General features: G+C 48.6%; 10 protein-coding genes across 10 annotated transcripts; 5 read left to right on the plus strand and 5 right to left on the minus strand.

Moving 5' to 3' along the window:
- Positions 1 to 429: 429 nt before the first annotated feature.
- FOBCDRAFT_245245 (uncharacterized protein) lies at positions 430 to 1648 on the plus strand (the record flags this gene model as incomplete). The annotated part of the gene is made up of 3 exons (XM_031192673.3): positions 430 to 464; positions 877 to 1245; positions 1300 to 1648. 3 exons carry the CDS (start codon positions 430 to 432, stop codon positions 1646 to 1648), a joined length of 753 nt encoding a protein of 250 aa, XP_031031519.3.
- Positions 1649 to 3426: 1778 nt separating this feature from the next.
- FOBCDRAFT_148772 (uncharacterized protein) lies at positions 3427 to 4825 on the plus strand (the record flags this gene model as incomplete). The annotated part of the gene is made up of 3 exons (XM_059608296.1): positions 3427 to 3565; positions 3602 to 3880; positions 3933 to 4825. 3 exons carry the CDS (start codon positions 3427 to 3429, stop codon positions 4823 to 4825), a joined length of 1311 nt encoding a protein of 436 aa, XP_059466222.1.
- A 384-nt stretch (positions 4826 to 5209) lies between these two features.
- FOBCDRAFT_254116 (major facilitator superfamily domain-containing protein) lies at positions 5210 to 7397 on the minus strand (the record flags this gene model as incomplete). The annotated part of the gene is made up of 10 exons (XM_031192675.3): positions 5210 to 5259; positions 5463 to 5537; positions 5591 to 5724; positions 5776 to 5983; positions 6037 to 6194; positions 6253 to 6473; positions 6526 to 6606; positions 6667 to 6953; positions 7009 to 7171; positions 7230 to 7397. 10 exons carry the CDS (start codon positions 7395 to 7397, stop codon positions 5210 to 5212), a joined length of 1545 nt encoding a protein of 514 aa, XP_031031521.2.
- A 435-nt stretch (positions 7398 to 7832) lies between these two features.
- On the plus strand, positions 7833 to 8780 carry FOBCDRAFT_147860 (Alpha/Beta hydrolase protein; the record flags this gene model as incomplete). Its single annotated transcript, XM_031192676.2, has 4 exons — positions 7833 to 8117; positions 8170 to 8449; positions 8499 to 8666; positions 8716 to 8780. The coding sequence occupies 4 exons, from the start codon at positions 7833 to 7835 to the stop codon at positions 8778 to 8780; spliced, it is 798 nt and encodes a 265-aa protein (XP_031031522.2).
- An 814-nt stretch (positions 8781 to 9594) lies between these two features.
- On the plus strand, positions 9595 to 10717 carry FOBCDRAFT_286392 (uncharacterized protein; the record flags this gene model as incomplete). Its single annotated transcript, XM_031192677.2, has 6 exons — positions 9595 to 9667; positions 9723 to 9953; positions 10012 to 10179; positions 10232 to 10465; positions 10517 to 10584; positions 10640 to 10717. 6 exons carry the CDS (start codon positions 9595 to 9597, stop codon positions 10715 to 10717), a joined length of 852 nt encoding a protein of 283 aa, XP_031031523.2.
- A 141-nt stretch (positions 10718 to 10858) lies between these two features.
- On the minus strand, positions 10859 to 13342 carry FOBCDRAFT_192314 (fungal-specific transcription factor domain-containing protein; the record flags this gene model as incomplete). The annotated part of the gene is made up of 6 exons (XM_031192678.3): positions 10859 to 11505; positions 11558 to 11876; positions 11926 to 11993; positions 12048 to 12414; positions 12473 to 13154; positions 13232 to 13342. 6 exons carry the CDS (start codon positions 13340 to 13342, stop codon positions 10956 to 10958), a joined length of 2097 nt encoding a protein of 698 aa, XP_031031524.3. The 3' UTR covers positions 10859 to 10955.
- Positions 13343 to 13679: 337 nt separating this feature from the next.
- FOBCDRAFT_265498 (AhpD-like protein) lies at positions 13680 to 14390 on the plus strand (the record flags this gene model as incomplete). The annotated part of the gene is made up of 3 exons (XM_031192679.2): positions 13680 to 14168; positions 14226 to 14271; positions 14341 to 14390. The coding sequence occupies 3 exons, from the start codon at positions 13680 to 13682 to the stop codon at positions 14388 to 14390; spliced, it is 585 nt and encodes a 194-aa protein (XP_031031525.2).
- A 497-nt stretch (positions 14391 to 14887) lies between these two features.
- Positions 14888 to 16335, minus strand: FOBCDRAFT_208518 (Lactonase, 7-bladed beta-propeller-domain-containing protein; the record flags this gene model as incomplete). Its single annotated transcript, XM_059609235.1, has 7 exons — positions 14888 to 15288; positions 15340 to 15372; positions 15464 to 15476; positions 15536 to 15671; positions 15720 to 15778; positions 15832 to 16004; positions 16056 to 16335. 7 exons carry the CDS (start codon positions 16333 to 16335, stop codon positions 14888 to 14890), a joined length of 1095 nt encoding a protein of 364 aa, XP_059466223.1.
- A 635-nt stretch (positions 16336 to 16970) lies between these two features.
- FOBCDRAFT_245253 (acetyl-CoA acetyltransferase) lies at positions 16971 to 18108 on the minus strand (the record flags this gene model as incomplete). The annotated part of the gene is made up of 3 exons (XM_059610670.1): positions 16971 to 17293; positions 17347 to 17650; positions 17692 to 18108. The coding sequence occupies 3 exons, from the start codon at positions 18106 to 18108 to the stop codon at positions 16971 to 16973; spliced, it is 1044 nt and encodes a 347-aa protein (XP_059466224.1).
- A 490-nt stretch (positions 18109 to 18598) lies between these two features.
- Positions 18599 to 19474, minus strand: FOBCDRAFT_245254 (uncharacterized protein; the record flags this gene model as incomplete). The annotated part of the gene is made up of 2 exons (XM_054707550.2): positions 18599 to 19111; positions 19172 to 19474. The coding sequence occupies 2 exons, from the start codon at positions 19472 to 19474 to the stop codon at positions 18599 to 18601; spliced, it is 816 nt and encodes a 271-aa protein (XP_054563525.2).
- Positions 19475 to 19843: the final 369 nt, after the last annotated feature.

Here is a 19843-nt window from a genome sequence, read left to right on the forward strand (position 1 = left end):
AAGACTTGTTAAATACATAAAGTAAAGTAAAGCAAAATCAGATAAAACAAGGCATTTAATAGCAGGGGTAAAGTTTAAAGTAATAAAATAAACATAAACATAAATATGAAAATATAGTAATTTATATAAAATATATAAAATAAGTCATAATATCGTGGTCCTGGCGTTGTTCCGTCCTGTTTGTTATCCTGTTACTGAAAATTCGAGACGCATTGATGGCGGATCATTTTTCTCCAGGCGCGTTGGTCACTTGCGGGGGGGGACAACTAACTTAACAACAAAACGCGTCACCGTCTGTCTCGGCACCAACTGACAGTGACGACTCATTGAATGCCAACCAAATAAAGGGTTCTCTCTACTTATATTTTGTATCGGAAGCTTTATATATTCAAAGTAGGAACTCTTGCCACTGTCCAATGTGCATGAGTCATGGCCTTCGCTGCTCTTTTCTTACCGTTTCGTCTGTATAGATCTCATTCATGGCCCAGTCTTTTTTGAGATCACCATCCCAACGCATCAATTTAATCCCAGCTTAGCGCTGATCTCTTCTATTTTCATCGTCGCTCCCGTGGGAAATTGCGATCATACCCCTGGGACGTTACCCATTTGAGCTCAGCTCTGCAGCTGAACCACCGAACTATTGACTATAGCGCACGCTAGAGGTCAACATTTCAGGTATAGCGTTGATTCTTCAGCGCGTGCTACCATTAATTACCCATTAATCAAAGGTCCGGTTCCCCATCTTCGAATGGTCTGGGAATCTATTGTCTGTACCTGTATATCTAATTGTATTTGTGCTTGGCGCTGTCCACATCTTACCTCTTTTCATGATGGCTCGTCACGGAATTCTCGTTGTCTGGCGGCCACTGTCCTCAGTGTTGGTGTCAACGCTGGGCCTTACAAGCCGTACTCCTCGGTCGCTTTGTCCTCCACGATTGCTGTCGAAACCACTGCGACAACTCTCGAGACTACATCCTCGATAATCACTGCCGATGTCACTGATACCACCGATTTTCTGGAAACAACTGTCACCGAGCCTGCTACCGGCTCCACAGAGACTACCGATGCTCTCGAGAGTACCATCACCGAATCTGCGACCGACACCGCTGCTGGACCTGGACCTTGCGTTGAGACTCAAATCCTTGGCAACCCCAGCTTTGACGACAACAACGATGGATCCCCATGGGTCTTTGGTGCTGGAGTCACTGTCTCTCAAATAGACCCCCGCTCGGCCCCCAACTTTCTGTAAGTCCCAAATCCCACAACCAAGTATCCGAAACTGACCGTTCTGTGAACTAGTTACAACACGATAAACCAAGGCCGCACACGCACCACTTTCTCGCAGTCTCTCCCCGCCCTTGGCCCGTACCTGTATCGGCTGGACTACTATTTCAAGTTGCAAACCGCCATCCAAGGCCGCGGCTTTTCCTGCCAGCTGACTCCCAGCATCAACGGCCAGACCCTCCAGTCTAGCGCCACCTTGACCGACAGTGGCCCCTACGATCAGAGGTTCTCAAGCCAGTTTTTCACCGCTCAAGACCAGGGCTCGCCTGCTACCCTGTCTGTGTCAGTACAGTGCCAGGGCTCCTTCAACACTATTATCATCGGTACCGACGATTTCTCGCTCACGCGCACTTGCGGTAACTAGGAACCGCGGAACAAAGGGAGTAAAGGTGTATGGACAGGTTTGGGCCGTATTTCCGCATCAATGATTTTCTCATCGTAAATAATTACATTATACATACATGCTGTTTATTATCATGTTTCAAATAAGTGCGAAAATACATCCAATGCGGTCAGGGTTTGGGGTCTTGTTGATGTCAGTGCCATAGCATGGGATTACTTCGGCTATGACAAGCAGGTTTTGCACGATGGTTACCTGATGCTCATTATCAAAGGCCGCAACAAACCCAGGACTCTAATGTGTATACATAATCTCAGTATCAACTCGTATCACCGTATGCACAGCAATTGCATCCTCCTCCAGTGCGCACGCCAACTGAGTATCAAGCACCGGCACAGCCTCCATATCCATCAGCTTCTGGTCAACATCATAATAGACCAACGCATGCTGAACCAAATTCCACGCAGCAGAAGCACTCGTATAGCCAACCACCACCGACCAGGCCATTGCAGTCTTCTGCGTTGTTTCCTAGATTCACAACAACCCCGACAACATCACGTTCCCCAGCAACTGCAACCTCTGTATCTCAATACTCAGACATGTACTCAACACACCACCTTTCCCATACAACGCCTCATTCATGGATAGAAAGCCTAGGTGAGCCTTCGCACGAGCCTACTGGTCCGGAGGCTTACAACCAAGCATCTTTAAAACCTTCCCATCATTACAGTTATCCTCAGGGGCATAATACTCACCATCCTTACGATACTACAATATCTCGAGCACAGCAGAACTAAGCTTATTCCTCGCAATAGCCTTCCAATCAACATCAAGACCATGCACGGCAGTCCTCTCAATAAAGGAGTCATCAGTTGCCTCTTCTCATCAGTCCAACCCTGAGCCTGGCAAAATCTCAAGCGCTACGTTTCCTCCATCACAGCCGCCGGCAAGGGTAGCGAGTCCGCAACACTCCTCTCGGCCTTTGCATGTTAATGATGTTAGGGAAGAAAAGAAGCCTATTGTCGTCATCGACATAGATTTGGACTCGGACAGGGATATGGACGATGCCCATACACCCAGAATGGCAAATAGACCTCCATGACGACTCATCACCAACAAATGACGATGTACTGCATGTAATCCACGGGGTCTATCGCAGTGTCGACCAATTCTGCCGGAGAATGCCATGTATCCTTCCGTGACATTGGCGGTTGCCGGCCGGTCACTTTCCTCGGGCGCTCGCCGCGGGCCCTCGACCGGACCAGTTCAACTGCATTGAGATCATCACAAAAACAAGGATTCTAGGCTAGAGCTTACTTCTAAAATGCGGGGCTTGGTACATCTGGGGTAGTTCTTGACGTTAAGCATCAATTAAACTACGCTAGCATGACTTCGTTCTCAGAAGTAGGAATACACGAGCGCGGGCACTACTTTGTGCTGCCTTGAGGTCAATGTACTTGTATACTCCGTAAACTTGGATATCAGCATCTCCAGGCATTGATCTGCCATGGATTACAATCAATTTTCTAGGTTAACAGTGGTCCAGAGTCACGATGACCTCCACAATATGGACTGGAGACGGTTACACCGCGCAGTATCACTGAACAGGGTGCCGTTCTACCCGCGGGGTAAGAATGAAGCAAGTTAAATGTATATCCTTCATGATCTAGACATTTTGAGTAGAGGGACTGGGTTCTGGAGAAGTATAAATGCTATCAAGATATGCCCTACAAGTGTTGGGTTATCACAGCTGAAACTCGAGACAAGCATCACTCGAGACAAACATCACTTGCAAACCAACCATGGCTACCAAGGCTCTAGCAAAATGGGCTCTAGCCCTTCAGTTTGGCAACCTCACCGAGCCAATCGTTGACATAGCCGTCAAGAGCGTCTACAACTGGGCCGGCTGTGCCATCGGCGGCTACGCTTTACCTCCAGCAGGTATTGCATACGAGGCCAACGCCCCCTTCATCGGAGCCGATGGAAACTCTTCCATCTTTGGTACTGGAAAGTACGTCGATGTTAAGACCGCAGCTCTCATCAACGGTATCGCCTCTCACGCCGATGACTATGATGATACCCACCGCGATAACCCTATTCACCCCTCTGGACCTGTGTTGTCTGCTCTGTTTGCTGTTGCGGAGTGGATGGCACCTGTATCAGGCGAGGATTTCTTGGCGGCCTTCGTTGCTGGTATTGAAGCGGAGTGCAAGATTGGTGTTGCTGTTTTTCCTGAGCATTACAATGTTGGATGGCGTAAGTGAACCTAATCGTTGTTCTTGGAGGTGTCCATATTGACAGCCATCAGACATCACCAGTACTGTTGGCTCGGTTGGCTCTGCTGTTGCCGTCGGAAAGCTCCTTGGGCTTGACACTAAGCAAATGCAGAGAGCTATCAGCATAGCCTCCGTTCAGGTCATTGGTATGCACGAGTCCTTCGGTACAGACACCAAACCTTTCCATGTTGGGGCCGCAGCACAAGCAGGTCTCCAATCAGCATTACTCGCTAAGAATGGCTTTGGTGGATCTCTTGAAGGCTTGGAAGCTAAGAGGGGCTGGTCTCACGTTGTCAGCACTCGTGAGAATCTGACTGCTGAGATCTCCACTCTTGGCGAAGTTTGGGAGATCTCCAGGAACACATTCAAGCCATACCCCTGCGATAGGATCATCCACGCTGCCATCGACGGCTGGATCCAGATCCACGACAAGGCAGTGAATGACAGTCTCGACTTCACCAAGATCGCCAACGTCACAGCCCGTACCCACCCCCGCGTTTTGTTTCTGACTGATGATCCCAAGCCCGAGACAGGTCTGCAGGGCAAGTTCAGCGTCTATCACGCAGCCGCCGTTGCACTCCTTTTCGGTGAAGCTACCCCAACTCAATTCACTGATGAGGCTGTGCAGAACAAGACTGTCATTGAACTCCGCCAAAAGGTCAATGTTACAAGTGATGACAAGGTCAGTGAGCATGAGGCGTTTGTTGCTGTTGAGTTTGAGAACGGCAAGAAGCTCGAGGTTCATGTTGAGCACACAATTGGCAGCTATGAGAATCCTCTTGATGAGAAGTTCCTCCATACCAAGTTCTTGGATCATGTTGGTAACCTGATTGGAGAAGATAGGGCAAAGAAGGCTTTGAGCGCTTTTACTGGGATCGTCAACATGACGGATGTTGGTCAGATTGCTCGAGAGTTCAAGAAGTAAGGGTCTTTTCGCGTACCAAATTGTATCAATCATCTGCCGAACGCGCGCAATACATGAGTAGATACGCATATAATACCACGGACATGTTGCAATTTCACCTTCGCTTAGACTCCGACTCATAGTTAGCAAGTCAATATGAGTTCACAATTTGGAGTAGTCATTTGAGCCAATACTGTCTTTCAGTTTCTTGGTGGAAGATTTGCAGTATTAGAGAACCTTCCCGAGTGTAACACTTTCTAGCCGTGTGATTTTTGATCAAAGGCGACATCACAGCCACGCAATTCGCCCAGACAATCATGGTGATGCTTCAGGCAGGACGGAGACCAAATAACCATGGACGTGTGCCTGCATGTATCTGGAAAAATACATATAAAATATGGGCTATCAGGCAGTGTTCATCTCTGGCCTGTTTGCTCTCAAGTTTGTAAGATAAACTCACCCCCTAGTGGCATAGATCAAGGCAAAGACACGAGTTGAGGGTGAGGCATGAGACGAGGGTCATTAGCGTTTTTTATTCCCGTTGTGTTATACAACTATCTGTCAAAGTCTGGGGGTTCTTCTTGCTACCATGGGCAGGTCCAAAACTACAGAACATATCGGAAATCCTTGTTCTCAAACTCGGTCTGATCCCGCATACCAGCCTCGTTACTACGCTCCTTATTGGGCGGACCATAGGTCTTGTTACGGTGTCTGTTGATGAGGTACATGTACACTAAGGACAAAGGGTTAGCCGAAGTTCCCGTGCTGGATCGCTAGGCCACTTACCAAGAAGACCAAGGTGGCAACAAAACTTGATAGCGTAGCCTACTAGAAGTCCAATAGTGGCACCAGTGAAGTGAGGAGCCTCAGACTTCTTTACGACGAAGGGACCGGCAAAGTTGCCCCAACAGTAGGCAGTACTGGCGCAGTATGTTAGTCAGGCTTCAAAGGTTCATTGATGAAAGACTTACAAGACCAGGGCACTAGCAAGAGATCGATGAGTGTAGCCAGCCATGTTGGATGATATGGTGGTTAGAGACACAGTGAAGCCAACAGACTGGGTGTTGACCAGCCAGAAACATACAAGTCGGCCCCAAGTGTTATCACGGGGAAGGTAGGCCATGCATGCAGCAGAGATTGTGCAAAGCATGTTGGCAGCCGTAGCAGTAAGCAGCCGAGCTGGTTATTGTTAGCTTACTAGTTGCGTGCTTCATAAACGTCGTTTGACTAACAGTTAGGAACGTTGAGAATGATGCTTCCGCCAATGATCAAGCCGATAATCTGGACAGCATCTCCAACAGACTTCAGTTGAGTAGTTCTGGTGGTGCTAAATCCCATGTCGCGGATGATGATGGTCGAGAAGGAGTTGACGACACCATTAGGGATGGCGCTGTGAATCATGTGTTAGCAAAAGGCCAATCCTTTGTTGTGACAATGATTTGACTTACGCAGCAAAGACCGAGGTAAAGAGCAGAAGAGTCTTGGGATCAGTGAAGCCAAGGACGACCTGATCCTTATCGAATGCCTTATTTTTGATACCCGTCTCATTGGATGCGACTCTCTTGACTGCAATCAGACGCTCGCGGTGGTTGAGGAATCGTGCGTTAGAAGGCGAATCAGGGAGGAGGAACCAGATGACGAAAGCCCAAAGACAAGTGGCGCCGCCGAGCTGTAGACAGATTAGCCATGTCCTAAGGATGTTGAACGTAGTGGTGACTTACGATGTAGAAGATTAGCTCCCACCGCTCAGGCTTGAGGTCGACGGGAAGCTTGGAAACTCCCATAGAGATGTATGACCCAACCTATATAAGTCCAGTTATTAGCAAAACGACTCTGGATGCCAGAGCCCGTTCGTTACTTACAATACCGCCCCATCCCAGAGATGAGTACCAAATACACTGGCGAAGTGGAATCTCTCGTCGGGTATACCAGAAACCAGTCATGAGTGTCAAACCAGGTGTGACGGCAGCCTCAAAAACACCCATGATGAACCGCACAGCCAGAGCACTTGAATAGTCGCGGCTCTGCGTCATGATGATGACCATGAGACCCCATAAGAAGACACTGATAGCCATGACCTTTTGAGCAGGAAAGCGACCGATGAGCCACCCACAAGGGTATTGACCAAAGAAGTAACCTGCATAGACCACTGTATTCCGGTGTTAGCAGTCGCAGGGCTTGAGGGAAGGTCGGTGAACACTGACTTGCGGAGAGATAGTTGAACTGGTTGCCCTTGAGTCCCAGAGCCTCCTGATATCCGAAGAGGTTGGCATAGTTGAGAGAGGTCTTATCCATGAATTGAAGCGCTTGGGTGACGAGGAACATAGGGAGAATAACGAGATCGAGTTTCCATCGGAGCTTCTTAGCCTGTAATTGTAATTGTGTTAACAGAAACAGTCGCGCATTGTATCAGTCTTGGGCGCACCTCGGCATCTGAGAAGTCAATGTCGCGAGCCTCAAGGTACTCGCTGTAGCCAACAGCGTTCTCTCGGTCATGAACATCCATCTCGTTACGGCCATCCTTGAGCTCCGAGTCCTCAATGGCCTCAACACTAGGAGGTGACTCTACGATGGGCTTAGGCGTGTCCGACATTGTTGCTAAAAGTCTTATTACTCAAGTCAAGTCGAGGGAGGGTGGATAGATGACTGAATTGAAGACTGAGTCTGGACAAGGGGAAGATGGGGTAGTATTTAACAAGCACATGGTCACATAGTAAGGAAGAAATCTGCACAACCTGGGGTAGCCTGCAACTTCTCCGCCTTTACCCCATGGGGCCTGGTTCGACTCCGCATGGCATTGGCCAATTGAACATCATCGGTGAACTACTGGAGTATCCCCACGGCGAGTCTCCGCGGCTGCAAACCGATGATGGGTATCGAGAACGCCACTGGCATTAGTTGAACACCAAAATGTTTAGTCGACAACCAGCGACTCGCATGATACTGAAGACGGTCTTGGTCAAGAATAACTGCCCCTTTTCTCTTCCAACACTCATTGCACCCTTTTACACCATTAATTTATCACACCATGGGTCAATCATCTTCACAACAAGCCACCAGTGAGCCATACCTTGCTAAGCCAAGTGGAAGCTGCTGTCTCAAAGGCACCATCCACGAGGGCGAGCCAAGAGGCACTTGGGAAACCATCACAGATGTCGAAACATACATTTCAAAACCAACTCCCGAAAAAGCAAATGGAAACATCCTACTATACTTTCCAGATGTATGGGGCATGTTCCCCAACGGGCTGTTAGTCATGGATGCTTTCGCAGATGCAGGTTATCTAGTCTTGGGGCTCGACTACTTCCGTGGCGTAAGTTCAGGCCTACATAAAGTGTTTGGATCGGAGACTAACGATGCTACAGGACCCTGTTTGGAAGCATCGCAAGGACAGGCATACCCAAAATCCTGACTTTGACTACGAAGCCTGGAAGCGAAAGCACACTGCCTTTGCAGATGTTGCTGTTCCCAAATGGGTGGCTGCTGTCAAGAAGAACTATGGAACAAGCACAACAAAGTTTGCCTGTGTCGGCTACTGCTTCGGAGCGCCTTATGTGTGCAATGAGCTGAAAGGCGATACGGTGACAGTTGGCGCTTTTGCTCACCCAGCGTTCCTCAAGGAACATCACTTTGCGGACCTAAAGAGTAAACTCTTCTTTCTTAACCCTTTCTCAGTCTTGCTAATTTTCTATAGAGCCTCTATTTCTCTCATGTTCGGAAGTTGATCACACGTTTGATGTGCCTTCTCGACGTCGAGCGCTGGATATTCTACAGACTAATAAGAAGATGTTTCACTATCAAGTATTTTCTCGTGTTGAGCACGGATTTGCTCTGAGAGGTGATCCCAAAGATCCTTACCAACGTAAGTTCCATGTTTGAGGCGTGTCTTAAGGCCTACTGACGCAGAATAGGATGGGTAAAGGAACAGAGCCTGGCAGGTATCGTGGCATGGTTCGATTATTGGTTGTCGCAATAGAGGTTGCAGGATAGGTAGATGAAAAATATACTATTAATTGGATTCCTGTCGACTACTACATCTGCATTCAAGTTACAGTTGGCAATTTAGACTTGTGGCACCTCTCCTGCATTGAAGCTGTTTACGAACGTGAAGCATAAGAACAGTCCCCCTATACTTCATAGGTCGCTATTTGCAATGCGCCCGTCCACTCGATTGTAAGAGGTTTATGATCTCTCGCCTAGTCGAGCTTTTGGCGTGTAGCAGCTATAGTGATTATAGTCGATACAGCTTGACCTGTTGCATTGATTCCAGCGACCAGCATATTAGTGCGCCAAGCACCGTGACCACTGGATCTCGGGTCATGAGAAAGATACACGTCAGTGCCATAACGTCTCAGTCTGAGGATCAACCTTTTCTAGCGCAAGCCGCTAAGAGCCGCAAAGCCGATTAGCTTGGCTAGTATAGAATTGAGACTGATCTCAATTGACAGGTGAGATTCCGGGGGAAGCCCGAGTTTGGGTATCCCCATCATTTCCCCGCATACCGTGGCCCTCGTGGCAGTGCATTCAACAGCTCAGAGAACAGGGGGGTTCGGCGCTTGCCCGCGCCGAGTGCCCGGAAGCTGGACGAGTAGAGAGTGGCAATTGCCCGCGGTGAGCGACGATCTCTCATTATTTGGCCGAAGAGTGAAGAATATTTATTCTGTATTGCTTGTTCTCGTCACGCAGATGAACTCGTTTTGATATCGAAGATATTGAACCATTACCAGCAATATCAACAGTAAAAATATTCTTGGATCAACAATACTCCATTAAACACAAATAAATTCACAATGACACCTTCTCGAGCATTCGACTTTACTGGAGATGTGGCAATCGTCACGGGTGCAGGCTCCCGCATGGATGGTCAGTTCATAATGCACCCGAATTCTTGTCCCCGTTACGCTAACCCCTAGCAAAGGCGAGATTGGCAATGGTCGTGCGGCAGCCATACTCCTTGCACGTCATGGTGCCAAGGTCGCCCTTGTAGACTTCAACGTGGACTGGGCTAAAGAGACCAAGCGCATGATTGATGAGGAGGGTGGTATTTCAGAGGTGATTAACGCCGATGTCACAAGTGAAGAGTCGTGCAAGAATGCTATCGACAAAACTGTTGAACTATGGGGCGCTCTTCACATCCTTGTCAATATTGGTAGGTTGAATGACATGCGTAATTACATCGAGAGACATGTACTGACAAGCGAAAATAGTTGGTGTTGGCGGTGCAATGGGTGATGCCACAACAATAAACCTCGATGCTTGGGACAGAGACTTCCGCATCAACGTCACAAGTATGGTGATGATGAGCCGATATGCCATTCCTGAAATGAGGAAGCAGGGCCGTGGATCTATCATCAACATGTCATCTGTTAGTGGATGTAAGTATCCCCAGTTCACCTCCAACCTATCCAAGCTAACAGGGTGCTGTAGTACTCGGCGGCAACCCCAGTTTGCTGTACCCTACCACCAAGGGTGCCATCATTCAAATGACACGAGCCATGGCAGCTCATCACGGCCGTGAGAACATCCGTGTTAACTGTGTCGCGCCTGGCATGGTGTATACTCCCATGACAAGAGGCCGTGGAATGACGGATGAGATGAGACAAGCAAGGATTAACCAGAACTTGATGAAGAAGGAGGGAACTGGCTGGGACGTTGGCTATGGTAAGTCAGCCCAAATGCTTGTGTCTTCGGGACTTACTCTAAGTCGTGTAGCTATCTTGTTCTTGGCTAGTAAGGAAGCTGGCTGGATCACAGGTCTGATCATGCCCGTCGATGGAGGTGTAAGTAACTATTGTTCATGCCACTGCGTGAATCGCTGCTAACATCTTGCCCTAGACTACTGCCGGAAAGGCCGATAGACCAGCTCTCAAGGCTGATACGCTAGCCGAGGCCAACACTGGTATACAGAACTAGCCTTTACGATAACTAGATACCGTTAAAAGCATCACTGTAAATTATACCACTTTAGAATCAAAGACGATGTTTGCCCAAGTCATTTATAGACCTTGATATCATACCAATGCCTGTACCTGCCCAGCCGCCAACACCTTGGGCAACGCATATCCGTCCTTCAAAACACCATAGACTCCTCGTCATGTTAGGTACTGTGTATGAGTCCCTTCAAGGCGTTTAAACAACTGCTGGATAATTCCTAAGCCGGTGCATGTCTCATCATTTCATCAAGATCAATCTGTAGCTCTGGGTAACAATCCAACGATGCCATCGCATCCATGCTCATGCTATTCAAGTACGCATCCATGTCAAAGTCATTCGGGCTTACGGGGTCAAGATATGGGAAGGCAGGGATATAGCTGTTCATGGTAGCTGTGGTCGTGTTATCGGATAACGACTGATCCGGTGCTGGACGTTGAACTGGAGTTCGCTTCAGGCCTTTTATTATGATGTGCAGGCTGCGCTCAAGAAGCGGACATTTTGCCATGCCACGGTTGAGGGCTCTGAGAAAGGTCTGCATAGTGGGATGCGTTGCGCCATCATTGTTCTTCGCGTCTTCTAGCACGGCTGAAGCCCCTGTGTAGATGCAATAGCCCATGAGATACGTGATGTTCTCGAAGCCAAAGGTTGATTCAAGCATTAGAAGGAGTTTCTCCATGCTTAATGCGGCACTCATGCAGACTCGGTAGTATGCTGGGGCGGACCAGAATGGGCGATGGGCGAGGATAACAGTGGTGAAGTATAGTAGACTACTCACAGTCAGCAACATGACTATCAGCAACGTGGGGATTGAAAGCTTACTTCTGGGAGATGATATGGGGAGGCGGACATATGGTTGGTAGATACTCCGGGTCATAACGCAGATGCACCGGTGACTCAGCACGCCATGTCTCCAAACGTGCCTTGATATCGTTCAGCGACGACTCGTTTATAGCTCTACTTCGTTTTGAGTAGAGCTGTACTATTATATCGTTGATGATGACAGAGAGTTTACACGAGTTTGCGAAGCATGACACAGCGTGACTTTTCATCACGGGGTATTGGCTTGGTGCTAGTCGAGTAAGTGGTGAAGTGTCTTCGTAGTATGGTGACCATACATCAGACTCTGCAGAGTCATCCACTGCACATAATATTAGAATGGAATGGTTTAATCGGCTTGAAGCGCATACTGAAGTCAATGGGGCTTTGCGGTAGTTCGGTCACTGCTGGAAGTCTCCCTGTGTAAAGGCTGATAGCTCTGCAGGTCCATGTAAGCAAAGACTATGTATAATTCTTGAAATGGGTCGCTCACTTGTCCCAGAAATAGCAACTCCAGAATAACCTCTTTCGAATCTCCAAGTCTACTGGATCCAGTCCCTTGAGGTCCGCTATATCGGGCCCATTATGCTGCAATCCAAGGTCGGCTGACATTCTGAAGGCCATTCCACTATACAGCCACGCCTGCGAGATGGCTCCTTGAGCTAGTTCTCGGGCACTCAATTGCAAAAGAGCTTGGATGGTGGGTATAGAGCTAGGCTTCTGTATCTCGTCGCCGAGGAGGAATCGCACACGGGAGAATAGTAGTTGCGCATGGTTACTGTCGTAGTATTTCGAGGCATGAGCGCATAGCACGAGGAGGAGAAGTTCGGAATAGTAACGTCCGCCTGTCGTCATATCACCTAGGCGCGAGAGAAGTTAGTCAAGGTGTGATTTGCGGGACGGTAGAAGAGAGCGTACGCATGAATGCAGGCCTATACACCCACATAAACATCGGAGCAACCCAGGTCCAGTGCAGATGAAGAAGCTTCGCCATAACTTGCCGCGGCAATCCAAGTTGTAGCGATGCATTTCCAAGAGCAAATTCCTCCCAGATGGTCGATTCCCGAGCTCGCGATACCAGATAAGCACGGATGTCGGTCCTCTTAGATCCATCCCCACGACTGATTGAGTTTGTAGATGGCGATGCAAGGCCCAGAGGCTCATGGACAGCGGATGTTGGGCCGTAATAGCATATCTTGCCGTGTTCATCCACACTGAGATCTATAGCCAACCCGTCTTGCGGTGTTCCGTCGATGGCTGCAGCTGGTCGGGGGGGGTCTTGAAGGCAGCTTTGATGTGTTGTAGGAGATGTTTCTAGCACGACGGGTTCTAGTCCTGATGACAGCGGCACTCGTGTTGACAGATCTTCGGCACTGAAGGAACTTGAAGCAGGGGCTACACTCTCGGCAATGGAAGCTCTCAAGGTCTGATGATTGATGGAGCTCCCGCCACCCTGAAGGCGCTCAATCGTCTCCTCTGCCTCTTGAAGTTTGCGCGCCATCGCAACAACTTGGGACAGCGGTGGGGGTTTGTCGTAGCGACATTCGACATGGTAGACCTCGCATGTTTTACAGGTCGGTTGACTCCCTTCACATCGAACCTATATCACCAAGCAAGTCAGCAGACGTAGCAAAAGCTAATACTCAATGATCAATGAAGAGTGGAGGGCGTTTTGACCTTCTTGGCGCGGCAATTGGCACACGTCAAACCTCGATACTTGCGAGACATCCGCTGTTTCTTGGAGCGAGCGGAGCTCTCTCCCTGTCCTTGCTCGCCATTGGTCTCCATTTTTTCCAAGGGAAAAGAGATAACAAGAGATCTTCTGATAAGCTCAGATCAGGAAAGTGAAGAGTTGGCTTACGGTAAAAACCCGAAAGCTGGGGGATTGTCGTCAGTCTGAACTTGACGAAACTACGGACATCGATAGTGAGCATGATTGGCTCGGGCAGTCTCCGCGGCGAGTTGCCGCGGAGTGTGCGGGGAATGCGGGCATGGAATTAAGAGCTGTAGTTAATCGATTGATGATGATGGAGATGAGTAATAACTTATCAGTCATGCTGGCGTTCTCGCAATTCTATGTCTTAGCCCTGGATAATATCACACGTCTTCAAAGTCAATATCCATAATGAGAGTCCCTTACATGCCCAATCCTCCTCTAACTTCCTCCCCAGAAGAAGAGGCAATCGTCGCAGCAATTGCGGCCCGCCGTCATCCCCGACCCATACAACCCCTCGATTTGGCGCTACTGCATTCCCCTCACGTCGCCGCTGGCTGGAACACTTTCGTCGGCGCCATCCGCACAAAGACGTCACTGGCCGATGATCTACGAGAACTTGCCATCTATCGCATTGCCGTTGTGAACAGGGCTTGGTATGAGTGGATGCACCATGAGCCCTTGGCTGTCAATAGCGGTGTCTCATCAGAGTCGATGAACGAGATTATGAAGGAGGGGGGTTTGTTGCGGAGTGAGAGGCCGGAGGGTTTTAATGAGAAGCAATGGGCTGTTTGTGTCGTGGCTGATGAGATGACGAGGAATGTTCAGGTGAAGGATGAGACATTTGAATGGTTCAAGTCGCTTGCCAGTGATCAAGAGGTAATTGAGGTTGTCGCAACAGTAAGTGTATTCTCGCAACGTAACACTTTTCTCATAGAGACTGACAAGACTTCCCAGGTTGCATGTTACAATTGTGTCAGCCGTTTTCTTGTAGCATTAGATGGTAAGTACTTCATGCCATTCCCTTATACCAACATCATCCACTGCCAGCTTCCACTAACGCGTATACCAGTCGGTGAGAGAAACAATACTGTTCCAGAACCTTTACCAAAGCAACTGTAGACCATAGCAGAGGCAAAATGAACAAATAAATCTAGTGAATTAGCGGGAGCTTGACGTGATGCACGTATCCGACGGGCTATAAGCTGCTTATATGCTGTAGAAGTTTGCGTCCCCGCTCTTGCTGACGGATAGAAATCCTGCTTGACGTGATGACTGGGTAAGATAACCCGTATTTAAATCTCCATTCATCTAACTCTTCACACACAGGTGTACAGAAATACCACTGCACATTTATGTTTGGACTTAACAGAGATTATGTCACTGTTGAATTACCACTCTATGTGTAAAGCCCCAAGAAGGAAGATAGACATTTCACAGTAAGAAATAATGCCTTTCAATCTTACTCGTCATCCCTCACTCATGATATATGGACCATTGCATCCATGTTCCGCGCCACTGCATGAAACTGAAGCTGTGACGGCTCTATGAAACTACTAGAGAAATTAGGACATAGAACTATGTACCGAATCTTCAATCCATCTCAGAACTTCATATATCTAATCAAGCCAAGTTGCTTCGTAAGGCGTGCTGTTATCAGGATAGTGCAGCGAAGCCACAACATCAAGAGTATGATTCGAAGGGGTCCAACCAAGAATGAACATCCAGCCCTCAGAAGTATCGCTGAGATACATGTAGTCCGTGATACCGTTGGGATCACTGTTAGTTTCGTCTTGCCAAGGGGCAACTCGGAGACCACCAGCAGAGCCAAGAGTGACAGGTGCCTCGTAGAAAGCCACGGCTTTTTCGATCTTCAGGAGTCCGTCATCGTTGAGTGCAAATGCCGCGACGTAACCATTTGCTTCGGTGTTGTTCCAGCTGCGAGTACTGGTGAAGAGATATTTGCCGTCGCGGGACATTTGGACTGTGTTGCTGCGGAAAGTATATACGCCTCGCACATCTTCAATTGTTAGAGATAACTGCGGACTGGGAATTCGATAGATTGACTCACCATCAGGAATGGCACTTGCCCTCTGGACATGTTCTAGACGTGTGTCAAGCACTCTATAGACATCCATCCATTGGTCTGTAAGGTTAGTGAGGGGTTTCATGGTGCTGTATTCATTTGGGCTTACTGTGTTCGGTCATCTGATGCATGGTGTCAGTCTTCGTTGTTGCGTCTTATTCTAGTCCTCGAAATGACTTACCACGTAGAGGAGCTTTCCATCCTTGCTAGAATAGGAGTTTCGTGGTCCATCACCCTCAGTTGGACTAAGGTTGATCGACAAAGGCGTAGCAGTACCGTTTTCCGCAATGTCGTACATAAAGATGGAGTTCATGCCCCTTCCGACAGTCAGCCATATCATATGTAGCAGTGGTTTGGGGACTTACAGGTGAGGGACAAAGCCCTTTCTGTTGACGTTGATGTCAAAGGCATGAGCACCATAGAGCTTGGATATCCGTTAGCACTAGCAAATGATATGGAAGTATTATCTTAACTTACCACAGCCGCTCTTGTCTTGTTCACATTCTCAATTTCCTCCTCTGGCACCATGTAGAGTTCCTGAACCTGCTCACCGATAGCGCCATTCTCGGCGAGACCATGGATAGCAGCAGTTGAGCCACCAGAAGAGAAAGCCAGGTTGCCATCGTCCGAGAAGTAACAAGACGAAGACGCTTGAAACAATCAGCAAAAGAGCTTCGGTGTAGGCAGCACATTAGACTTACTGATATTCACCGTGTCGAGATGAGTAAACTGGTAGTTCTCATCAACCGACCACGAGAAAAGCTGAGGAGGCTCGCTCATGGCGGTTGCGTAGACGCGGTTTTTTGCAGCATTGCTTGTGACAAATTGATGGAGACCAAAGCCAGGAACAGTAGCGTTCAGAGTCAAGGTCTTAGCAATGGTGTCAAAGGCGAGCAGGAAGAGCGTCTTGTTGGTGTAAGACCCTGACACGAGGTGGTGCATAGAGCTCCCGTAGGAGTTGGCGAACTCAATGGCAGGCATGATAAAGAAAATTCGAAAAGATAATGTGCTTCTTCTACAATTGAAGTGCTGCTGTGCCTGATATTTTCTGACCAATGCTTGTTGGTCTAACTTATATACTTCTAGGCATATAGCTACCCCAGACCGTGTGTGTTCTCTCAATGCCGATCTCAGACCTTTCCCCGCGTTGTTGGTCTGGGGTTGTAGTGTGTATCCTCGCTAAATTTTGTGACTACTTCCTTGAGTCAGGGCTCATTACAGTGTGCCTTGGTGGTGTCGGCCACTGAGCGCGGGACTTGCCCGCGGCGGGTGGCAGTGTACTACTTTACGACCGAAATCAGGCAGGCTGGGCAATAACTCAAAGTTACATCAAAATAGAAACCCGGTCTCTTGTGGCATGAAGACCTTTGACCACAGGCTTATTGCGAAGTGAGGGTAGGTTCTTGCCGAGAAAGACGGTTGATGCCCGGGTTCAACATCCTCAACACAGATGGAAATGAGGCCAACAACTCAGGACGGAGCCGATACTTGCTAGTTATACTATTATTATGACAGTTCTGTCCCAGCCTGCGTATGGAAATCTTCTCTTCAATTTATTTATTTGTTTTCCAGATGCTATTCATTCTCATACGAACAATCCGGCCATACCCCCGCCCTCAGCCATGTAGTAACGTGCTAGTTAGCCTTGCGCCTGTAGCGCCCAGCGGATGCCCCAAAGCAATAGCACCTCCATGCGGGTTGAACTTATTATTCTGGCACGCCCTTTCGACATCTAGTTTTCTTAAGCAATAGATTGCCTGGCTCGCGAAAGCCTCGTTGATTTCCCATCTGTGAACATCATCCTTCGTGAGGCCAGTGCTATCCAACAGCTTTGGGATTGCAATCACCGGCCCGACACCCATCTCGTCTGGTGCACAGCCTACTGTGACTGCAGAAACAAACTTACCCATGATGTTACCACTCAAGCCAAGCTCCTTTGCTGTGTTGCGTCTCATAAGAAGCGTGCGCCGTCTGAGACTTGAGATGAATTACCAGCGGTGGAGGTACCGTTTTCTCTAAAGGCCGGTTTCAACTTTGCTAGGCCTTCCGAACTTGCCTGAGGTCGAATGCCATCATCCGTATCGACGACAACCTCTCCTAGTCCGTCAGGCTTCTTTTGCGTAACGGGGACAATCTCGTCCGAGAAAAGCCCAAATGCCCGTGCTTCTGCCGCCTTTAGGTGGCTGTTGACTGCAAAAGTATCTTGATCCTCCCGTGAGATACCGTACCGCTCTGCGACGTTTTCGGAGGTAATACCCATTGGAAGAATGCAATCCAGGGCATCTATAACGGGAGACTCTCTCAGAGCGGGCCAGATGTCAGTTGGGATAGCTCGACTCCCAAGTTCCGTGTCATGCTTTCCATCCCCACTCCAATTCCCACTGAGATCATCCCTGTTCGAATCTGAGAAGCGGTGGATGAGATTGCTTGGAGTGACGAAGAGCATGCCCGATTGACAGTATAGAGGGACGTTGTGTTTGGGTAGCCAACGTGGTTCATAGCCATACGTGCAGCTTTAGAGCCCCCAAGCTCATACAATACTACGCCGACCGCGACATCCTCTATAATGGACGGGTCCAGATTAGGTACTCCGTCAATCGTTGCTTTGAGCACAGAGGCAAGAAGCTCTTCAGGAAACGCGTCCTTGAGGGATCCCCGGTTCGCACGGCATATCGGTGTGCGCAATGAGGATAAAATGACAACGTCGCTGGGAGCCTTGACAAGTATGGAGGCGATACCTCTTGGTGAAAACATGTCTGGCGAAGTGGACGTCCTAGGGACCTCAACAGAGCGGAGATATTGCGGTATTGGAAGTTCGCATCTTGGCAAGCTGCAGATCGCATTTTAACTACGGTTCGAAAGGATTTGCAGGCAATGTATTCGCTTCTCTATAATTCATACTATTATTAGCAATGTCAGTTCCTGTCGGGGATGTTCCACGGCCAGATTCCTTGGCAATCATGAATATGGACAGCCTCGAATGCGGTACTCATCCCGTTCAATCTTTCGGGCATTATGGAAAATATTCTCTAAAAGAAATTTTGGAGTGCTGCAAGATATCGTCGTGTTCTTGGAATTTGTTACAACCGGATGACGAGACTGGTTTGGAAGCTCAACACTTAACGGCAGCTTAATGACGAGCTGTCAATGACTTATCTAGCCGTCTAGTTATTTAGGAAGTTTCAATCATTGTACTAAAAGATAGTGAACAGTCTCATAGCTTAATTCATGATTCTCCTACATATCATCTGTCTCCATTACAGGTACTCTGCGTCTTATTTACTCCCCAAAGCTCCAAAGCATTGTCCCTGAAGAGTCTCTCTCGCAACCATTGCTTTCCCTCGGTCAAATCCAGTATATGAGACACCCAAGGCCTCACGTCTAAACCTTCAAATCGGGTATGAGGCCAATCCGAGCCGAAGACAACTCGCTTCGGGGCTTGCTCAAAGAGCTCTAGCGTTACAGGGTCAAGATCCTCCCAGATATCAGAATCAAGATGGCTGAGACGGTATGCGCCAGATATCTTGACCCATGTCGTCCCTGTCTTTAAAAGGCGGATCAAAGATCGAAAGCCCTTGATGTCGTAGGGGTTCACAGGACCCGATGCTTTCGGAAGACTTGGGTCGCCATAGTGATCAAAGACGACGCGCACGCCGAGAGCGGGCAGTAAATCTTCCAGCTCGACGATGCGCTCCATCTTGGTGTACAGTTGAAGAACCCAATCAAAAGGCTTGATAAGGTCGACGTACTTCTTGATCTAGCTCTTGAGCTCATCGATAGGCGTATCATCACCATACGTCACGAGATTGACGCGTACAGCGCGAACACCCTCGCTATCCCATCTGCGAATATGCTCATGCGATGTGGTATTTGGGTCAAACAACGCAAGACCCAGCGCTCGTTCATTTCCAACCGCACGCATAGAGTCCAACATGAGGGTCATATCATATCCGTGCGTTGCGGTCTGAACGAAGAAGACATGGTCGCACCCGATGCTGTTCTCAAAGATTGCATTCTCCCAGAGATTATGAACAGTGGGCTTGTAGGGAATGGTTTCGACTGGAGGGTAACGCACGGGATCCATAATGTGAAGATGTGAATCCCAGGCGCCGGGGGGCATTCGTGGGTCAGCGCCGCATGAGACGTTGATTGCCCTCTTGGCGATTGATAGATGTGGTGAAGGAGGATTCATGGCTGCTGCGTCGGCGATGGAAATATTCTGAAAGAGGGCGAAAATTAGCGGGAATGACACTTTCATGGTAAGATCAAGAATAAGTCAAGGTGAGCTGCTGAGAACACCGGTGAGGGAGCCAAGGTGGTATGGGTTGTGATATATATCTAACCCACAAACTGGCGGCTCACAAAAATCGGCTTTACATTTACTATATCTCCCTCCAATGGACTGTTCACTCGAAACCTCTTTTTGTCAGTCCGTGGGGTAAATGAGCGTTGCGTTATGTTCCCCACGGGGTTGCCTCTCGATTGCATA

This window comes from Fusarium oxysporum, chromosome XI (assembly GCF_013085055.1).
Source record: "Fusarium oxysporum Fo47 chromosome XI, complete sequence".
Lineage (NCBI taxonomy): Eukaryota > Fungi > Ascomycota > Sordariomycetes > Hypocreales > Nectriaceae > Fusarium > Fusarium oxysporum.